Source organism: Oryctolagus cuniculus, chromosome 10 (assembly GCF_051225735.1).
Source record: "Oryctolagus cuniculus isolate XC-2025 breed Fujian yellow rabbit chromosome 10, ASM5122573v1, whole genome shotgun sequence".
Classification (NCBI taxonomy): domain Eukaryota; kingdom Metazoa; phylum Chordata; class Mammalia; order Lagomorpha; family Leporidae; genus Oryctolagus; species Oryctolagus cuniculus.
Window position 1 is genome coordinate 104,831,309 of NC_142876.1, and position 17,206 is coordinate 104,848,514.

Consider the following 17,206-nt stretch of genomic DNA (forward strand, 5'->3'; position numbering starts at 1 on the left):
AGACTTACAAAACATTAAAGAAATAGAAGAAGATACAAAAAAAAAAGGAGAAATTTTCCATGTTCATGGACTGGAAGAATCTATCATCAAAACGTGCATCCTTCTGAAAGCAATTTACAGATTCAATGTTATACCAATGAAAATATCAGACACATTCTTCTCAGATATAGAAAAAATGATTCTGAAATTCATATGAAGACACAGGAGACCTCGAATAGCTGAAGCAATCTTATACAACAAAAACAAAGCCAGAGGCATCACAATATCATATTTCAAGACATACTATGGGGCCAGCACTGTGGTGTAGCAGGTAAAGATGACGCCTGCAGTGCTGGCATCCTATATTGCACTGGTTCTAGTCCTGGCTGCTCCACTTCCAATCCAGCTCTCTGCTATGACCTGAGAAAGCAGCAGAAGATGGCCCAAGTCTTTGGGCCCCTGCACCCTTATGGGAGACCTGGAGGAAGCTCTTGGCTTCAGATTGGTGCAGCTCTGGCTGTTGCAGCCAATCGGGGAGTGAACCAGTAGATGGAAGACACTCTCTCTCTCTCTCTCTCTCTCTCTCTCTCTCTGCCTCTCCTCTCTCTGTGTTTCTCTACTTTCAAATAAATAAATAAATCTTAAAAAAAAAGACACACTACAAGGCAGTTATAATCAAAACAGCCTGGTACTGCAACAAAAACAGATGGACAGACCAAAATGAAACAGAATAGAAATACTGGAAATCAATCCAAGTATCTACAGCCAACTTATATTTGACCAAGGAGCTAAAACCAATCCCTGGAGAAAGGAGAGTCTCTTCAACAAATGGTGCTGGGAAAATTGGATTTCCACATGCCTAAGTACAAAGAAAGACCCCTACCCTACACCTTACACAAAAATCCACTCAACATGGATTAAAGATCCAAATCTATGATTCGACACCATCAATTTATTAAAGACTATCAGAGAAACCCTGCAAGATATTGGCACAGGCAATGAGTTCCTGGAAAAGACACTAGAGGCACAGGCAAAGCCAAAATAAACAAATGGAATTATTTCAAATTGAGAAGTTTCTATACTGCAAAAATAAACAGTTTGGAAGTGAAGAGGCAAGCAGCAGAGTGGGAAAAATTATTTGCAAATTATGCAACTGATAAAGAATAAATAACCAGAATCTACAAAGAGATCAAGAAACTCCAGAACAACAAAACAAACAACCCAGTTAAGAGATGGGCCAAGGACTTAAACACACATTTTTCAAAAGAGAAAATCCAAATGGCCAACAACACTGAAAAAATATTCAGGATCACTAGCCGTCAGGGAAATGCAAATCAAAACCACAATGAGGTTTCACCTCACCCCAGTTAGAATGACTTTCATACAGCAAACAACAAATACCACATGCTGGCGAGGATGTGGGGGAAGAGGTACCCTTTTTACCACCTGTTGGTGGAAATGCAAACTGGTACAACACTGTGGAAAACAGTATCGAGATACCTCAGAAGTCTGAATATATTCCTACCATATGACCCAGACATCCCACTCCTTGGAATTTGCCCAGGGAAAATGAAGTCAGCAAATACAAGAGTTATGTGCACCTCTATGTTTAATGCAGCTCAATTCACAATAGCTAAGACATGGAATCACCTAAATGCCCATCAACGGAAGACTGGAAAAAGAAATTATGGGATATGTACTCTGTGGAACACTACACAATGGTAAGGAAAAAAAATCTGTTCATCTGCAAAAAAATGGATTAATCTGGAAAACATCATACTTAGTGAAATAAGCCAGTCCCAAAGGGACAAATACCATATGTTCTTGCTGATCTGTGACATCTAACAGAGCACCTAACAACCTGTAGAAGTGAAATTAACACTATGAGAAGCAATGATTGAACAGCCCTTGTCTTGACTGTCGAGGAACAGTTTATTATTATTATTTACTATTTTCTTTTTCTATTTAATACCATTGGTTGAACTCTTTACTTAACACATATTTATTCATGGGTGCTTAAACCCAATTGAAAATAGATCCTAATAAAAAGTAAGAGTGGTAATAAGAGAGGGAGGAGATGTACAGTTCAGCACAGATTCCCATGGACTTACCCCTAAGAGTAAAGCTAAAAACATGCCATAGAACCCCAAATCCCATTAAGCAGGTGGTACTAATGCCATCTTACAAGTTAAAGTGATCATATTAAGTGTGTAACTGATTATATAGATAGCATTAAGTGTCAAAGAGATCACATAAATAAGACCTTATCTGCTAATAATAATTGATAGAATTAAAAAGGAGAGAATGATACATCATGGGAAGCAGGCCACACAGCAGACTCATAGAATGACAAATGCCCTGAACAGCACTCTGACCTCAGAATCAGTCCTTAAGCATTTGGATCTGGCTGAAAAGCCCATAAGAACATTTCAGGCATGGAGAACCAAGACACTGTGGCAAAAAATGACCTACATGAAGGATCTCTGTGAGTGAGATCCCAGTGGAAAGAAGGTTGTACTTTTCTCTGAAGGGAGGAGAGAATTTCCACTTTGCTTAGGGCCCTGTCTAAATAGTGTTGGAGTCTGTGGACTCAAAAGGCTCCCATAGCCTTGGCAGCTCATGACAAGAGCCTTGGGAGATCACTGACATCATAAGTAAGAGTGTCAATTGCTAAATCAACAACAGGAGTCACTGTGCACTTACTCTTCATGTAGGATCTCTGTCCTTAATGAGTTGTACTATGAGAATTAATGGTAAAACTAGTCTTCAAGCCGGCGCCGTGGCTCACTAGGCTAATCCTCTGCCTTGCGGTGCCGGCACACCAGGTTCTAGTCCCGGTCGGGGTTCTGGATTCTGTCCTGGTTGCCCCTCTTCCAGGCCAGCTCTCTGCTGTGGCCCTGGTGTGCAGTGGAGGATGGCCCAAGTGCTTGGGCCCTGCACCCCACGGGAGACCAGGAGAAGCACCTGGCTCCTGCCTTTGGATCAGCGCGGTGTGCCGGCCGCAGCGCGCCGGCCACGGCGGCCATTGGAGGGTGAACCAATGGCAAAAGGAAGACCTTTCTCTCTGTCTCTCTCTCTCACTTTCCACTCTGCCTGTCAAAATAAATAAATAAATAAATAAAAAACTAGTCTTCAAACAGTACTTTATACTTTGTGTGTCTGTGTGGGTGCAAACTGTGGAAATCTGTACTTAGTATAGAGTTGGTCTTCTGTATATAAAGTTAATTAAAAATGAATCTTAATGACGAATGGAATGGGAGAGGGAGAAGGGGTGGGAGGGAGGGTATGGGGGGAAGAACTGCTATATTCCGAAAGCTGTACCTAAGAATTTGTATTCATTAAATAAAAGCTTTCTAAAGGAAAAAAAAGGAAAGTGTAGGATTCCAAGATAGCAGAATAGCAACAGGACGGTCTGATCACGTGAGGCAAAACTGTTATTTAAAAAAGCAGTCAGAGTAAACTCCAGATAAAGCTACAGGAGAGCGGTGGTGGGAAATCTGCCAGCCTAGTAGAGGTGGTCCAGATCCACGCCCCAAGAGCAAATACACAACAGAAGACCCACCCACTTGGATCCAGGGAGGAGGATGCCCACCCCAGCAAGCCAGGTGAGAGAAGACCCCTTGGGTCAATGGCGCTGCTGATAAAATGGGAGGGAGAGCTTAGGGAATGGCTTTTGGAGTTCCAAGAGAATCCCCTATGACAGCAGGTGACCAACTGTCCAGAGACAGGGAAAAAAAAAAAAAAAAAGCCAGCATGTCTCTCTCCCTCCCCACCACAGCAAAGACCTGCTGCCAGCAGGGGGAGAGCTGACACTACTTTTGGACACAGGCAGGGGGCAGCCACCCCAGCTCCTGTGCCAGTTGCCTGGCAACAGGAGGGGCGGGGAAGAGCCACCTGGGGAACTCTCCAACCCATCAGCATAACTTAGAAACCAGGGGGCTGCAGCCAGCGGGTACCTTGCATGCCTGCGAACCACAGATCTAACCAGAGAGAAAAAAATTCTACAAATGCCAAAAAATAAAGGCAAAAATTAAAAAAAAAAAAAAAAAAAAACCAAGAATAAGGAAGACACTATAAGCCCCCCAGAGGAACACTAGAACATTTCAACATTAGAATGTGAAGACGAAGAGATCGAGGAAATGCCAGAAATGGAATTCTAAAAACTAATCATTGAACTGCTCAGAAGCAGTCAAATTCATGAACTAAAGAAAACTATGTATGATAAGAATGAAAATTTTTCTCATTAAATTGAGATCTTAGAAATCAAAATGAAATACTAGAAACAAAGAACTCAATAGATCAAATAAAAATGCAATGGAAAGTCTTAACAGAGCTGGTGAGGCAAATGAAAGAATATCCAAGCTAGAAGACAAATCTGGAAATTTTATAGTCAGACCAAAAACAAGAAGAGGAAATTAGAAAACTAAAAAATCTCTGTTGAGAATCTCCAGGATACTATCAAACAACCCAATATATGAGTCTTAGGAGTTCCTGAAGACATGGAAAGAGAGAAAGGATTAGAAGGCCTTTTTAGTGAACTAACAACACAAAACCTTCCTAATTTGGAGCAAGAATGGGGCATCCAAGTAGAGGAAGCACACAGAATTCCTAACAGACATGACCAGAAAAGTTCTTTACCACAACACATAATAGTCAAACTCTTCACAGTGAAACATAAATAGAACATTCTTAAATGTGCACAAGAGAAACGCTGGATTACTTTCAGAGGATCTCCAATTAGACTCATAGTGGACTTCTCATCAGAAACCCTACAGGCTAGCAGATAATGGAGAGATATATTCTAAGTTTTAAGAGAAAAAATCTGTTAACCCAGAGTACTGTACCCTGAAAAGTTTTCATTTATGAATGAAGGTGAAAGAAAGACCTTCCATAACAAACAGAAATTGAAGGAATTCGTCATTGCCTGTCCAGCCCTACAAAAGATGCTTAAGGATACGCTACACACAGAAACACAGAAACATCACTATGAAAGAAGATGAAGGGGCTGGCGCCGCGGCTCACTAGGCTAATCCTCCGCCTTGCAGCACCAGCACACTGGGTTCTAGTCCCGGTCGGGGCGCCAGATTCTGTTCCGGTTGCCCCTCTTCCAGGCCAGCTCTCTGCTGTGGCCAGGGAGTGCAGTGGAGGATGGTCCAAGTACTTGGGCCCTGCACCCCATCGGAGACCAGGATAAGTACCTGGCTCCTGCCATCGGATTAGTGCATTGCGCCGGCCGCAGCGCGCCAGGTGTGGCAGCCATTGGAGGGTGAACCAACGGCAAAGGAAGACCTTTCTCTCTGTCTCTCTCTCTCACTGTCCACTCTGCCTGTAAAAAAAAAAAAAAAAAAAAAAAAAAAAAAAAAAAAAAAAAGAAGATGAAGGCAGAAAATCTCCCAGTAAAAATACAAAGGAAATCCAATGTAAACAATAGGAATATTTATGGAAAATGGCAGGGCAAAGTCGTTACTTATCAATAGTCACCCTGAAGGTAAATGGCCTCAACTCTCCCATTAAAAAACACAGACCAGCTGAATGGATTAAAAAAACACATCTGGCCAGTGCCGCAGCTCACTAGGCTAATCTTTCGCCTTGCGGCGCCGGCACACCAGGTTCTAGTCCCAGTCGGGGTGCCGGATTCTGTCCCGGTTGCCCCTCTTCCAGGCCAGCTCTCTGCTGTGGCCCGGGAGTGCAGTGGAGGATGGCCCAAGTACTTGGGCCCTACACCCATGGGAGACCAGGATAAGCACCTGGCTCCTGCCATCGGATCAGCATGGTGCGCCGGCCGCAGCGCGCCAGTTGCAGCGGCCATTGGAGGGTGAACCAACGGCAAAAGGAAGACCTTTCTCTTTCTCTCTGTCTCTCTCTCTCACTGGCCACTCTGCCAGTCAAAAAAAAAAAAAAAAAACACATCTATTTGCTGCCTACAAGAAACGCATCTTATCAGCAAAGATGCACACAGACTGAGAGTGAAAGGATGGAGAAAGATATTCCATGCCAACAGAAACCAAAAAAGAGCTGGTGTAGCCATGTTAATATCAGACAAAATAGACTTTAACATAAAAACTATTAAAAGAGACAATGAAGGGCACTGTGCAATGATTAAGGGATCAATTCCACAGGAAGAAGTGACTATTATAAATGTATATGCACCTAATTACAGGGCACCTGGCTATTTAAAAGAAATGTTAATGGATCTAAAGGGAGACATAGACTCCAGCACAATAGTAATGGGGGACTTCAATACTCCACTTCCAGCAATGGACAGATCAACCAGACAGATAATCATCAAGGAAACAACAGAGTTAATGGGCACTATGCACCAAATGGACCTAACAGATATCTACAGAACTTTCTATCTAATAGCCACAGAATACACATTCTTCTCACCAGTCCATGGAACTTTCTCTAGGATTGACCACATACTAGGCTATAAAGCAAGTTTCAGCAAATTCATAAAAATTGAAATCATACTATACATCTTCTCTGAAGCTGCAAAACAACAACTCAGGAATCTCTAGAACATATGCAAAAACATGGAGGTTGAACAACATGCTTCTAAATGAACAGTGGGTCATTAAAAAAAATCAAAGAATTTCTGGAAACAAATGAAGATGACAATGTAACAAATCAAAACTTACGGTATACATCAAAAGCAGTGTTAAGAAGAAAGTTTATAGCAATCGTTGCCTACATCAAGAATTTGGAAAGGCACCAAAGAAATGAGCTATTGACGCATCTCAAGGACCTAGAAAAACAATAGCAAGCCAAACCCAAAGCTAGTAGGAGCAAAGGAATAATTAGAGAAGAAATAAAACAAAAAATGCAAAATATCAGGAAATGAAGAGCTGGTTCTTTGAAAAAATAAAAAAAATTGACATCTCACTGGCCCAGCTGCAGGGCAAGAATCCCATATGGGTGTTGGCTCAAGTCCCAGTTACTCCACTTGTTATCCAGCTCTCTGCTATGGCCTGGGAAAGCAGTAGAAGATGGGGCAAGTCTTTGGGCCCCTGCACCCATGTGGGAGGCCTAGAACAAGTTCTTGGCTCCTGGCTTTGCATCGGCACAGTTCTGGCCATTGCAGCCATCTGAGGAGTGAACCAACAAATGGAAGACCGACCTCTCTATCTCTCTATGCCTCTGCCTCTCTGTAACTCTGCCTTTCAAATCAATAAATAAATCTTACAAACAACAAAAATAAGAAATGAAAAAGGAAATGTAACCAACACCACAGAAATAAGAATCATCATCAGAAATTAAGACAGAGAGCTGTATGCCAACAAACTGGAAAACCTAGAAGTAACGGATAGATTCCTAGACACATAATGTACCTAAACTGAGACATGAAGACACAGAAAACCTAAACAGACCCATAATCAAGACAGAAATTAAATCAGTAATAAAGACCCAACAACAGCAACAAAAAAGCCAAGGACCAGATGGCTTCACCGAATTCCTCCAGAAATTTAAGAAGAACTAACTCTAACTCTTCTCAAGCTATTCAAAACAACTGAAAGGGAAGGAATCCTCCCAAATTCTTTCTATGAAGCCAGCATCACCTTAATTTCAAAACTGAGAAGGATACAATAGAGAAAGTTAACTACAGACCAATTTCCCTGATGAACATAGATGCAAAAATCCTCAACAAAATTCTAGCCAATTGAATCCAACAACACATTAGAAAGATCATTCACCTGGACCAAGTGGGATTTATCCCTGGTATGCAGGGATGGTTCAACATTCACAAAACAACCAGCATGATACATCACATTAACAAATTGAAGAACAAAAACCATGTGATTTTGTCAAGAGATGCAGAGAAAGCACTTGATAAAAGACAACACCCTTTCCTGATGAAAATTCTAAGCAAACTGAGTAGAGAAGGAACATTCCTCAACAGAATCAAATCAATTTATGACAAACCCACAACCAGTGTTCAATTGAATGGGGCAAAGTTAGGAGCATTCCCACTGAGATTCGGTATCAGATACGGATGGCTGCTCTCACCACTGCTATTCAGTATAGTCCTGGATGTTTTAGCCAGAGACATTAGGCAAGAAAAGAAATCAAAGACATACAAACTGGGAAGGAGGAAGTCAAACTATCCCTATTTGCAGATGACATCATTCTATACATAGGGGATCCAAAATACTCCACCAAGAGACTATTGGAACTCATAGAAGAATTTGGAAAAAGGGCAGGATATAAAATCAACACATAAAAATCAACAGCCTTTGTATACGCAGACAATTCCACAGCTGAGAAAGAATTCCCAAGATCAACCCCACTCACAATTGCTACCAAAAAAATCAAATACCTTGGAATAAAGTTAACTAACCAAGGATGTCAAAGATCTCTACATTGAGAATTACAAGCCATTAATGAAAGAAATAGAAAATACAAAAAAAGGAAAAATCTTTGATGTTCACAAATTGCAAGAATCAGTATCATCAAAATGTCTTCCAAAGGCAATTTACAGATTCAACGCATTATCAATAAAATACCAAAGACATTCTTCTCAGATATAGAAAAAATAATGCTAAAATTCATATGCAAACACAGGAGACCTCAAATAGCTAAAGCAACATTTTACAACAAAAACGATGCCAGCATCATCACAATACTAGATTTCAAGACAGACTACAGGACAGTCACAATTAAAACAGCCTGGTACTGGTACAAAAGCAGATGGATAAATCAATGGAACATAATACAAACACCAGAAATCAATCCAAGCATCTACAACCAACTTATCTTTGACAATGGAGCTGGGACCAATCCCTGGAGCAAGGACAGTGTCTCCAACAAATGGTGCTGGGAAAACTGGATCTCCACATGCAGAAGTATGAAGCAAGACCCCTACCTTACACCTTACACAAAAAATGCACTCAAAATGGATTAAAGACAGAAATATATGACCCAATACCATCAAATTATTAGAGAACATTGAGGGAAACTCTGCAAGACATTGGCACAGACAGAGTTCTTGGAACAGACCCCAGAGGCACAGGCAATCAAAGCCAAAACTGAAAAATGGGATTATATCAAATTGAAAAGCTTCTATACTGCCAAAGAAACACTTAGCAAAGTAGGGAGACAATCAACAGAATGGGAGAAATTATTTGCAAACTATGCAACTGATCAAAGATTAATAACCAGGGGATGACACTGTGGCGCAGTGGGTTAAAGCCCCAACATGCAGCGCCGGCATTCCATATGGGTGCCGGTTTGAGTCCCAGCTGCTCCTCTTCCAATCCAGCTCTCTGCTATTTCCTGGGAATGCAGGAGAGCCTCTGCACCCACATGGGAGACCTGGAAAAAGCTCCTGGTTCCTGGCTTTGGATTGGCTCAGCTCTGGCCATTGCGGTCATCTGGGGGGTGAACCAGTGGGTGAAAGACCTCTCTCTCTCTCTCTCTGGCTCTACCTCTCTCTGTAACTCTTTTGAATAAATAAAAAATTTTTAAAAAAGATAATAACCAGAATATATAGAGATCAAGAAACTCAACAGCAAAACAAACTACCCAGTTGTTAAATGGGCAAAGGACTTAAACAGGCATTTTTCCAAAGAAATGGGTAACAGACACATGAAAAAAATGCTCAGGCTCACTAGCCATGAGAGAAATGCAAACCACAACCACAATGAAGTTTCACCTCACTCCCATTAGAATGGCTTTCATACAGAAATCAACAAACAACAGATGCTGGCGAGGATGTGGGGAAAAAGGTGTTCTAATCCCCAGTTGGTGGGAATGTAAACTGGTACAGCCACTGTGGAAGACAGTATGGAGATACCTCAGGTACCTGAATATAGACCTGCCACATGACAGCCATCCCACCCCTGCGAATTTATCCAAATGAAATGAAATCAGCATATGAAAGAATTATCTGTACCCCTATTTTAAAAAATATTTATTTATTTGAGAAACAGAGTTACAGACAGAGGAGAGACAGAGAGAGAAGTCTTCCTTCCATTGGTTCACTCCCCAAATGGCCGCAACAGCTGGAGCTGCACCAATCCGAAGCCAGGAACCAGGTGCTTCTTCCCAGTCTCCCACGTGGGTGCAGGAGCACAAGGAGTTGGACCATTTTCTACTGCTTTCCCAGGCCACAGCTGAGAGCTGGATTGGAAGAGGAGCAGCCTGGTCTCAAACTGGTGCCCATATGGGATGCCTGCGCCACAGGTGGAGGATTAACCTACTGTGCACCAGCCCCATGTACCCCTGTTTATTGCATCTCAATTCACAATAGCTAAGACATGGAATCAACTCAAATGTTTGTCAATTGAAACTGGATAAAGAAATTATGGGATATGTACACCAGGGAATATTACACAGTGTTAAAAAATGCCATCTGGAAATTCACAATAAAATGGATGAAACAGGAAAACACCATACTTAATGAAAGCAGCCGGTCCCAAAGGGACAAATACCATATGTTCTCCTTGACCTGTGATAACTAATAGAGCACCTAAAAGCCAATCTGTAGAAGTGAAATTGACACTCTGAGAAGCAATGACTTTGAACAGCCCTTGTCTTGACTGTTGAGAAAAAGTTTTTTTTTTTTTCATACCATCTGTTGAACTATTTACTCAACATGGAGATAATAATATGTGGATAAAGTTAATTGAAATAGATCTTAGTTAAAAATAAGAGTGGAAATAATGGAGGAGGAGAGGGGGATAGAAGGGTGGGCACAGTGAGAAGAGTCACCATGTTCCTTAAGCAGTAGTAGTGAAATGTATTAAGTTGTAACTACAAAACTGTACAGTTCTGCATCCATTCCTACAGGCTTACTTCTCAGAGTACAGTTTAAAAACTTGTCATGGGATCCCAAATCCCCTTAAGCTGGGTGTTTAAAAATAGCATTTTAAGGATTAAAGTGAGCATACTGATATAATTAAGTGTTAGGCTGATCATATAAAAAGGATTAAGTGTTCGGTAATAATAATAAATAGACTTAAAAGGAGGGGCTGGCGATTCGGGTTAAAGCTCCAGCATCCCATGTGGGCGCAGGTTTGAGTCCCAGTTGCTCCATTTCTGATCCAGCTCCCTAGTAATGTACCTGGGAAAGCAGTGGAGGATGGCCCAAGTCCTTGGGCCCCTACACCCACATGAGACCCCAGGAAGTAGCTCCTAGTTCCTGGCTTCAGATTGGCCCAGCTCCAGCTGTTTTGGCCAACTGGGGAGTGAACTACTGGATGGAAGACCTCTCTGTGTCTACTCCCATGTGAGAGACCTGGATGACGCTCCAGGCTCCTGGCTTTGACTTGGCACAGCCCAGCCATTGAGATCATTTGGGGTGTGAACCAGCGGTTGGCAGATTGATTGATGTGTGCATGTGCATGTACATACATGTCTCCCTGCTTCCTGGAACTCTGTCTTTCGAATAAATAATTTAAAAAAGAAGATCAGTGAAATGAAGAGGTAGTTTTTTGAAAAACTTATCAAGAAAAAATGTAGAAGACTCAAAAATCAGAGATGAAAAAGGCATATTACAACTGATAACACAGAAATACTAAGAATCAGGAGGAACTATTGTGAGTAACTACAGGCCAACAAACTGGAACATCTGGGAGCAATGGAAAGATTTCTGGACACATATAATTTACCAAACTGAGGCAGGCAGACACAGGAAACCAGATCGATCAGGCCAGTAATAGTCTCTCAACAAAGAAAAGCCCAGAAGAGATTGCTTCCCTGCTGAATTTTACCAAACTTTTAAGGAAGACTTAGTCCCAATTCTTCTCAAACTATTCAAGAAAAAGGAAAATTCATTCTATGAGGCCAGCATTACTTTCATTCTAAAAGATAGAAAAAAAAAAAACTCTATAGACCAATATCCTGGATGAACACAGATGCAAAAATCATCAATAAAATCTAGCAAACTGAAACCAACATTACATCAAAAATATTATCCACCCTGGGCAAACGGGATTTATCTCGGAGATGCAGGGATATTTCAACAAACACAAATTGATCAACGTGATACATCACATCAAAGAAAAAAAGGATAAAAACCATATGATGATTTCAATAGATGAAGAGAAAGCATTTGATAAAATACAAAATCCTTTCATTATTTTTTTTTTTATTTTTAGACAGGCAGAGTTAGACAGAGAGACAGAGAGAAAGGTCTTCCTTACGTTGGTTCACCCCACAAATGGCTGCTATGGCCGGTGCGCTGCGCTGATCTGAGGCCAGGAGCCAGGTGCTTCCTTCTGGTCTCCCTCCCATATGGGTGCAGGGCCCAAGCACTTGGGCCATCCTCCACTGTCTTTCTGGGCCACAGCAGAGAGCTGGCCTGGAAGAGGAGCAACCGGGACAGAATCTGGCACCCTGACCGGGACTAGAACCCAGGGTGCCAGTGCCACAGGCGGAGGATTAGCCTATTGAGCCACAGCACTTGCCAAAATATCCTTTCATTAGAAAAAAATTTTTGATTGGATATAGGAGACTATTTCAACACATCATATTGGATGGGAAAAAACTGGAAGCATTTCCATGAAGATCCAAAACCAGACAAGGATGTCCACTCTGACCACTATTTTTCAATATCGTCTGGAAATTTTAGCCAGAGCTATCAGGCCAGAACAAGAATCCAAACAGGATACAGATTGGAAATGCGGAAGTCCGATTCTCCCTGCTGGCAGATGATAGGGTTCTTTATAAAGGGGAACTGAAAGACTCCACTTAGAGACTATCAGAACTCTTCAGAGAATTCATTCAAGTTGCAGGATCTGAAATCACCACACAGAAGTCCATCCCATTCCTACACACCCACCATGATGCGCCCGCGCAGGAACTTGCTGGATTCACAAAAGCCACAAAAACTTCACCTTGGGAAGAATGTAGCCCAGGCTGTGAAAGAACCTGACAACGAAGGTCACAGAACATTAATGAAATAAATGCAGTCACGAAGAAAGGAAAAATTTTTCATGTTCATGGGTTGGAAGAAAATTACCAAAATGTTCATGGTACCCAGAGCAATATACAGATTCAGATTCAATACAGTCCCATCAAAATTCCAAGGACATTCTTCACAGAACTAGAAAAAATTTCAAAAATTCTTATGGAAACACCAAGACTCCAAATAGTCAAAGTATTCTTTTTTTTTTTTTTTTTTTTTTTTAAGGATTTAGTTCTTTGAAAGCTAGAGTCACAAACACACACACACACACACACACACACACACACACACACAGTTTCCAACCACTGGGTCACTCACCAAATGGCTGTGATAGGGCTGGGCAAGGCCAAAGCAGGAGCCTGGAACTCAATCCAGGACTTCTGCATGGGTGGCAGGGGCCCAAGCACATTAGCACAGAGCTAGATCAGAAGTGAAGCAGGTGAGACTTGAACCAATGCCCACATGGAATGACAATGTTGCAGGCCGTGGCTTAACCTGCTGTGCTACAATGCTGGCCCCAGAAATCTTAATAAAAACAAAGCAGGCCGGCGCCGCGGCTCAATAGGCTAATCCTCCGCCTAGCGGCGCCGGCACACCGGGTTCTAGTCCCGGTCGGGGCGCCAGATTCTGTCCCGGTTGCCCCTCTTCCAGGCCAGCCCTCTGCTGTGGCCAGGGAGTGCAGTGGAGGATGGCCCAGGTGCTTGGGCCCTGCACCCCATGGGAGACCAGGAAAAGCACCTGGCTCCTGGCTCCTGCCATCGGATCAGCGCGGTGCGCCGGCCGCAGCGCGCCGGCCGCGGCGGCCATTGGAGGGTGAACCAACGGCAAAGGAAGACCTTTCTCTCTGTCTCTCTCTCTCACTATCCACTCTGCCTGTCAAAAAATAAAATAAAAAAAAAAAAAAAAAAAAAAAAAAAAAAAACAAAGCAAGAGGTATCATGATACCAGATTTCAAGACATAATGCAGGGGGCTGGTGCTGCGGCGCAGCAGGTTAAAGCCCCGGCCTGCAGCGCCAGCATCCCATATGGGTGGCGGTTCGAGTCCTGACTGCTCTTCTTCCGATGCAGTTCTCTGCTATGGCCTGGGAAAGCAGCAGAAGATGTCTCAAGTCCTTGGGCCTTTGCACCCACGTGGGAGACTGGGAAGAAGCTCCTGGCTCCTGGCTTCAGATCGGCACAGCTCTGGCTGTGGCAGTCATTTGGGAAGTGAACCAGCAGATGGAAGACCTCTCTCTCGCTCTGGTTCTGCCTCTCTCTGTAACTCTGCCTTTCAGATAAATGAAATAAATCTTTAAAAAAAAGACATAATGCAGGGCTATTATAATCAAAACAGCATGCTACCATATAAAAATAGATTGTCCAATGGAACAAAATGGAAACAAAATGGAAATCCCAAAAACCAATCCATGCACCTACAACCAACCAATCTTTGATGAACGAGCTAGAATCCTGGAGAAAAGACAGTCCCTTCAACAAATGTTGGGAAAACTGGATTTCTAAATGCACAAGTCTGAAAATTGACCCATACGATACACCATATCCAAAAACCAACTCCAAGAATCAAAGTTTAAGACCTAAGTTATCAAACTACTAGAGGAAAACACAGGGGAAATGCTGCAAGACATTGGCCTAGGCATACTTTCTGGGTAAGACCCCAGAACTACTTGCAGTAAAAGCAAAAGTTGACAAAATGAGATTACATCAAGCTAAGAATCTTCTGCATAGCAAAGGAAGAATTAGCAAAGTGAAGAGACAACCAAAAGAATAGGAGACAATTTTTCCAAAATGCATTTGATAAAGGATTAACACGCAGAATATATAGGGACCTCAAGAAATTCAACAAGACAATTCAGTTAAGAAATGGGCAAACAAAAGGGACATTTTGAAAGGAGGACATTGAAATGCCAATAGACGCATGAAAACATGCTCAAGTTTATCAGCCACAGGGAAACACAAATGAAAACCACAATGAACTATCACCTCACTCCAGCTAGGATGACTGTAACCTTAAAATAAAAAAATAGCATACTTGCAAGCTTGTAGAGAAAGGGGTATGTTAACACACTGTTGGTAGGAATGCAAATTGTTATAACCATTATGGAAGACAGTATGGAGACTCCTCAGAAAACTACAATGCATCTACCATATAACCCAGCTATCCCACTCCTGGGACTACACCCAAACGAAATCAGCTAATTAAAGAGACACCGACACTCCCACATTTATGGCAGCCCAATTCACAAGAGCAAAGATGTGGAATTAACCTAGATGTCCATCAACTAATGAGTGTATCAACAAAATGTGGAGTATATACATGATGGAATAGTACTCAGCCATAAAAAAGAATCAAATCTGGACCTTTGCAACAAAATGGATGGAACTGGAAACCACTATGCTAAGTGAAATAAGCCAGACTCTGAAAGACAAACATCACATTTACTCTTATTTGTGGACTATACATAGCACACGTACACACACGCCCCTGCACTCAGCCCTGTGAGGCACACACTGACTTGCCGGAGCTCCTAGCTCCTAGCAGTGGCGCGAGCTTGGATCAAGGACTCTGGAACAGGTCTATTTCCCCTCCCATTAACTCTGGAGACCCGCCTCCTTCCTCCCCCCTTCCCCCCCGCAAGGCCCAGGCCTCCTGGGAAGGGCTGGGCTTACTTCTGCAAGCAGCTCTCGTAGTTGAAGGTGGCCTTGAAGCCGTAAATGGAGAAGGTGACAATGCTGGCAAATATGGAGGTGGAGCTGTTGACGAGGCAGACGATGATGGCGTGTTTCTGGCAGTTGTTGGAGGGCTCATTGTAGCTGGCAAAGGCGATCAGGCCACCGAACCCCAGCCCCAGGGAGAAGAAGATCTGTGTGGCTGCGTTGATCCAGGTCCTGGGGTTGGCCAGCTGCTCGATCTGCAAAGCCAGCAGGGACAGGGCTGACAGGCCTCACGTGGGAATCCAGACTCTGAGATCCCAGGGGAAGGAGGTCCAACAGAGGGAGGGACCAGCACCCCACAGCCAGCCGGCAATCCCCAGCACAGAACCACATAGCTCCCCCACTTCGGATCAGCTATGGTGGCCTAAAAGCAGGATGGTCATGTGGCTGCTGGTACAGGCCAGGTCTGGGTCAACCCCATACTGACACTGGTGTAGGGGGTGGATGAGCGGACACCTTGCAGAATGCTATTGTCATTTTGTTTCCAAATGAAGACTGTCTCTCTCCGCTAGTGCAACAGCGCCCCCTACTGATGACAGCACCGAGGGTGTTTCTGGCCAATGAGGGGTTGGGAAGGGATCCCAGCAAACACAGGAGGCAAAGGCGTGCACAGGCTCCAGTGGGCCATGGTGCCCAGCCCAGCTGACAGCACGGGAAGGACTTGGGGTGAGCTTTGGGCAGATGCCAGAAGGGAGGGGTCACAGTCAGGGGTCAGGGACGGGGTGCTGAAACACTGAAGACCCCCAGAACAGGGCTGGGGACCACCTGGCTGAGACGGGGACCCAGGCCCCTGGGGGACCCCAGCCTTTGCCGCAGCCTAGGGACTCACAGCACTACCCCTGGGTACAGCCTCCAGCTACCCTGCCCCTGCCCCTCTTCCCAGGCACCCCAGGAGGCAGCTGGATGCACCAAGCACACCGCCAAGCCCGCCCCCAGCCGCACCTTGGGAGTGAACATGTACTTCAGGCCGTTGGTGGCTCCGTGGAGCGTGAGGCCCCTGACCAGGTAGATGATGAGCACACAGTAGGGCAGCGACGCAGTAAAGTACACCACCTGCGGGCGTGAGGCGCACAGTCAGCCCCCTGTGGAGGTGGGGACCAGGGCGGGCCCCCGGGCATCACCTCCAGTTCTGGCTTCTCGGGCTGCGCCCCAGCTGCCCACAGCCGGACTCGGTGCTGGCGTTCTTGGTTGCACACAGGGTCGGATGTGGGGCTGGAGGGACGCGGCTGTCACACCTGTGAGCACCACAAGGAGAGCTCTCGTCCAGCAGAGAGGAGGCAAACAGGTACTGAGGCCTCCGTCCTTCCACCTCCCTTCAACTTGACCTGACTCTAGAAAGGACTGGAGACAGGACTGGAGATACCACTCACATCAACATTTTCAACGTGCTAAGAAATCACTATGCCAAGAAAACACAGTCTAAGTCGTGAGCCCAGTGTCTGTGCTAAGGCAGAGCTCTGAGCTCAAGTACTTGGGTCACTGCTATCCATGTGGGAGATCTAGTCCGACATCCTGGCTTCAGCCTAGCCCAGTTCTGGTCACTCAAGGCATCTGCAGAATCCAGTAGTAGTTCGAAGACTTCTCTCTCCCTCTCTTCTTCTCAAGAAAATA

At 44.0% G+C, this 17,206-nt stretch overlaps 1 protein-coding gene across 10 annotated transcripts in view; it reads right to left on the bottom strand.

The window, feature by feature from the left end:
- The window catches only part of SLC6A20 (solute carrier family 6 member 20), a 51,673-nt gene that overhangs the window by 21,783 nt on the left and 12,684 nt on the right, over positions 1–17,206 (bottom strand). For all 10 annotated transcript variants that reach the window (XM_089305576.1, XM_089305579.1, XM_089305574.1 and 7 more), the window contains 2 exons: positions 16,538–16,648; positions 15,551–15,792 (listed from right to left, as the gene is read on the bottom strand). In XM_089305576.1, the coding sequence (XP_089161702.1) occupies positions 15,551–15,792; positions 16,538–16,648 (353 nt within the window). The remainder of the gene's footprint in view (positions 1–15,550; positions 15,793–16,537; positions 16,649–17,206) is intronic.